This window comes from Lepidochelys kempii, chromosome 13 (genome assembly GCF_965140265.1).
Source record: "Lepidochelys kempii isolate rLepKem1 chromosome 13, rLepKem1.hap2, whole genome shotgun sequence".
Taxonomy (NCBI): Eukaryota; Metazoa; Chordata; order Testudines; family Cheloniidae; genus Lepidochelys; species Lepidochelys kempii.
Window position 1 is genome coordinate 36,276,444 of NC_133268.1, and position 4,642 is coordinate 36,281,085.

The following is a 4,642-nucleotide window of genomic DNA, read 5'->3' on the forward strand; positions in this document are numbered from 1 at the left end:
AGTATGACCTCCTGTATGACACAGTCCACAGAACTTCCCCAAAATAATTCGTAGAACAGATCTTTTTGAAACACATAGAACCTTGATTTAAAAATTGTCAGTGAGGGACAATCCACTATGACCCTTGGTTAATTGTTCCAGTGGGTAATTGCCTCCTCCATTAAAAATGTTACTCCTTACTTCTGGTCTGAATTTGTCTTATTGCAAATTCTAGTTATCGGATAATGTAAGAATTTTTGGTTCTAGTCTGAAGAGCCCATCATTATATATGTGTTCCTCATGTAGATACTTCTACACTGCAATTGAGTCACCCCTTAATTTTCTCTTTCTAAAGCTAAACAGATTGAGCTCATTTAGTCTATCACTATAAGGCAGGCTTTTCTAATCCCTTAATCATTTTCATGGCTCTTCTCTGAAACCTCTCAAAATTATCAATAGAATTGTGGACAGAAGAACTAGACAGTATTTCAGCAGTGGTGACAACAATAGCAAATACTGTGGTGAAATAACCTCTCTCCTTCTCTCAAGATTCCACTGTTTATACATTACAGGATGGAATTAGTTCTTTTGGCCAAAGTGTCATACCGGGAGTTCATTCTGTACCCAGAAAGATAATGGAGCAAATAACTAAGCAATCAATTTGCAAACACCTAGAATATAATAAGGTGATAAATAACAGTCAGCATGGATTTGTCAAGAACAAATCATGTCAAACCAACCTGATGGCTTTCTTTGACAGGGTAACAAGCCTTGTGGATAGGGGGAAACTGGTAGGTGTGGTATATCTTGTCTTTTGTTTTTTGAGTAAAGCTTTTGATACTGTCTCATATGACCTTCTCATAAACAAACTAGGGAAATACAGCCTAGATGGAGCTACTGTAAGGTGGGTGCATAACTGGTTGGAAAATCATTCCCAGGTGGTGGTTATCAGTGGTTCACAGTCAAAACAAGTGGAAGGACATAACGAGTGGGGTCCCGCAGGGATCGGTTCTGGGTCCGGTTCATCAGTGATTTAGTTAATGGCATAGAGAGTACACTTTTAAAATTTGGGGGTGATACAAAGCTGGAAGGGGTTTCAAGTTCTTTGGAGGATAGGATTAACATTCAAAATGATCTGGACAAACTGGAGAAATGGTCTGAAGTAAATAGGATGTAATTCAATAAGGACAAATGCAAAGTACTCCACTTAGGAAGGACAATCACTTGCACACATACAAAACGGGAAATGGCTACCTAGGAAGGGGTACTGCGGAAAGGGGTCTGGATCACATAGTGATCACAAGCTAAATATGAGTCAACAGTGTAATGCTGTTGCAAAGAAAGCAAACATCGTTGCTGGCATCACTAAAACACACTGAATATGAAACACATTCCAGCAGGCCACCACAAGAACACCCCAACCTAGAACACGATAAAATGGTTTGACTGAGGTGATGAATAAGGATATGTTGTCTGAAACATCAGGAGAAAGGTACAATAGGAGATAACAAACATGTCATGAAACATGTAACGTGGTATGTAAGTTGTTTATCCCAGATTGCTTGTCTCAGTCTATAAATGTTGGGATGCCTCACCTTAACTCTTAGTCTGGCCTAGGTAGGAGTGGGAAGTCCTGCTGCTCGCTGAGCTTGTCCATTGTAATGGGTGTACATGTGCTACTGTAACCATTGAGCCAGAGCACTAGGACCAGACTTCATTAACAATAAACCTGGCCAAGCACCTTCACCACTGAACTGAGTCTGTGGACTTTTTGGGCAGTTTGATCACCATCTCCTGTACTGGCTAACAACCAACAACAACAAGTAGAAAGGATTTGCACATGTATTTCCTACCTCTTAGGGCAATGTCCTAACCACTGGGCTATGGGATGTTCTAACAGAGGTCCCCCTCAATCTCTCCAGCTACAGCTGTTTCATTTTTTTAATAAAAGCGTACATATTAATTGGGCCAGAGAGCATGTGAGGATGACCCTGCAGGGCAGTGGTTGGGGTACACCACTGGAAGGTGACAGCCCAAGGACCCAATTTCCCTGCTCTGATGACTCTTTAATTATCTATGTAAAGCAGAACTTCAATCAATAGGAGAGGCTGAGGGAACCCCCCAGCAGAATATCCCACAGCTCAATGGTTAAGGCACTCACCCGGAGGTGAAAAACCCCTCTACAAATACCTTCTCCTCATCAGACAGTTGGAGAACTGAACTGGGGGGTCTCCCACCTCCCAGGTAAGTACCAAAGCCTCTAAGCTAAAAGTTATAAGGAAGCTGCTGTGGCACCCAACTCCTCCTACATTGTTTCATGCAAGAGACCCCTCCAGAACCTACCTCCAGGAGACAGTTCCTGGCTGTAGACCCCAAGCAAAGATATGCACTTAACTTCATCCTGGACCTAGGTGCTGCGTTCCTGTTGAGGGGCAGGGCTTAGCACACACCGCTCTACTCAGCATCTCCTGTTAGCTAGTTTAGGCAGCTCCCCACTCACCATCCTGGCTTTTGTGGAACCTATTATTTGGTGCCTATATACCTCCACTCATTGAGTAGGGAACCTGAGCCCCTAACCCAGGCTTTGTGAATCCAAATGGTTTTCTATGTACCTAAAAGTTAGGTTTTGTGAGAGGGAGAAAAACTCATCAAACTGGATGTAGCCTTTACTCACAATGAATTCCTGGGGGAAAAGATGCCGTGATTAATGATTTTGCATGTCCCAGGACCAGAGAATGACAAAAATGAATTGACCAGCAATAGAGGTTTCCTCTTAGACCTCAGGTGACCCATGTGCAATCTTATGATTAAGGATATTCTGATATTAAGGATAGTCTAAGATGTTGCTGAATTAGAAAAGATTGACAAATGGGAGAGAGTGATTGTTGACATTCTTTTTGAGATATCTGAAATTCCTTTGTAAGCGTTTTTTGAAATTTAATGGAAAGTTCTAAATAATTGAACTAATCTACTGAGGGAGAAGAGAAAATTGCAAAACATTTTCAAGTTTCTCTACCCATTTCTGTCATTAACTTTTGGGAGGAGAAATATTTGGGAAACTCAGAAAATTTCAACCAACTCTAATTAAAATGGGGGGGGGGGCGGTACTATGCAATGCAGATATACTTCAATTAGAACTGGTGAAACAATGGGAGGAGGCAGCAGTGTAATTTCCTTTTATTTTTTATTTGCATTTTTCATTTATTTTCTTTTGTTTTCTACAAGATTCACAGATTTATTTGTTGAAATTCAGAATCTTAATGACAAAATGTCATTAAAATACAAATTTCAGAAAAAGTAGACCAACACTACATTCGATGTGATGCTGAGCTGTCTCTCAGTCTCTTTAGCAACATAGAGTCTCTTGAGAGCTGAGATATTCCCCAGGGAATAATTCAGTTGGAGGAAAAATGTCTATTTTTGTGGATGGAATATTTTCATCCCTGTTTTCCTCAAGGCATCTTTCACCTCCTTGTTTCTGAGACTGTAGATAATGGGGTTCAAGATCGGAGTCACCACTGAGTAGAACAGAGAGAGTAACTTGTTCACATCTGGAGAGAAGCTGGACTTGGGGCGCACGTACATGATAAGGGCCGTCCCGTAGAACAAGGTCACCACAATGAGGTGTGAGGAGCAGGTGGAGAAGGCTCTGCGCCTGCCTTCGGCGGACTGCATTTTCAGGATGGTGGAGATGATACAGATGTAGGAAACCAGGATCATCATGAAAGGCATCATGAGGACGAAGGCAGCAGCCACAATGATCTGGATCTCGTTCCAATAGGTGTCCCTACACACCAGCTTCAGCACCGGCTGGATCTCACAGAAGAAGTGGTTGATCACCTGGGACCCACAAAAAGGAAGTGTGAAGACAAAGATTGTGTGCCCCAGGGCCACCAGGATGCCACAGATCCATGAGCTTAAAGCCAGCTGGATGCAAACCCTCTTGTCCATGATAGCCGTGTAGCGCAGAGGGTTGCATATGGCACTGTAGCGGTCATATGCCATAGATGCAAGGAGAAAGCACTCAGTAACAGCAAAGAATAGAAAGAAATACATCTGTACTGCACAGCCAACAAACGATATGGTTTTGTCTTCTGAGAGGAGGTTGGCCAGCATCTTGGGCAGGGTGACCGAGGTGTAGCAGACCTCCAGGAAGGACAAGTTCCTGAGGAAGAAATACATAGGCGTGTGAAGGGCTGGATCGACATTTATGATGATGATGATGAGGATGTTGCCCAGCACTGTGATGATGTAAATGCATAGAAACACCATGAAGAGAATGAGATTCGTGCCTGGGTGGTTAGAGAACCCCAGCAGGACAAATTTGGCCACGGAGGTGTCATTTCTCATCTCTTCTTCAGCATATTTTGTCTTAAGAATTAAAAAAAAAAGACTATACATGAGTTTGATATATGATTTATGTAAAGTAAAATTGGCATCTATCTATCTATCTATCTATCTATCTATCTATCTATCTATCTATCTATCTATCTATCTTTTAGTCATGCCAGACTAATCTGGTCTCTTTCCTTTATAAATAACTGATTATTAGACAAGGAGACTGTGTTAAATCTAAAATGTCTGGATTTCAGCAAGGCACCTGAGGCAATAGCACATGGGAAATATTAATTAAATTGGAGAAGACTATGTTTAGTAGATAACA

The 4,642-nt window shown here is 41.8% G+C and overlaps 1 protein-coding gene across 1 annotated transcript; it reads right to left on the reverse strand.

The window, feature by feature from the left end:
- Positions 1 to 3,393: 3,393 nt before the first annotated feature.
- On the reverse strand, positions 3,394 to 4,329 carry LOC140897062 (olfactory receptor 10C1-like). Its single transcript, XM_073309338.1, has one exon. It carries the CDS (start codon positions 4,327 to 4,329, stop codon positions 3,394 to 3,396), a length of 936 nt encoding a protein of 311 aa, XP_073165439.1.
- Between the last annotated feature and the right edge of the window lie 313 nt (positions 4,330 to 4,642).

What these genes read in the sequence shown, in the direction of transcription:
- LOC140897062 (XM_073309338.1), bottom strand. Translation starts at nt 4,329, where the DNA reads ATGAGAAATGACACCTCCGTGGCCAAATTTGTCCTGCTGGGGTTCTCT.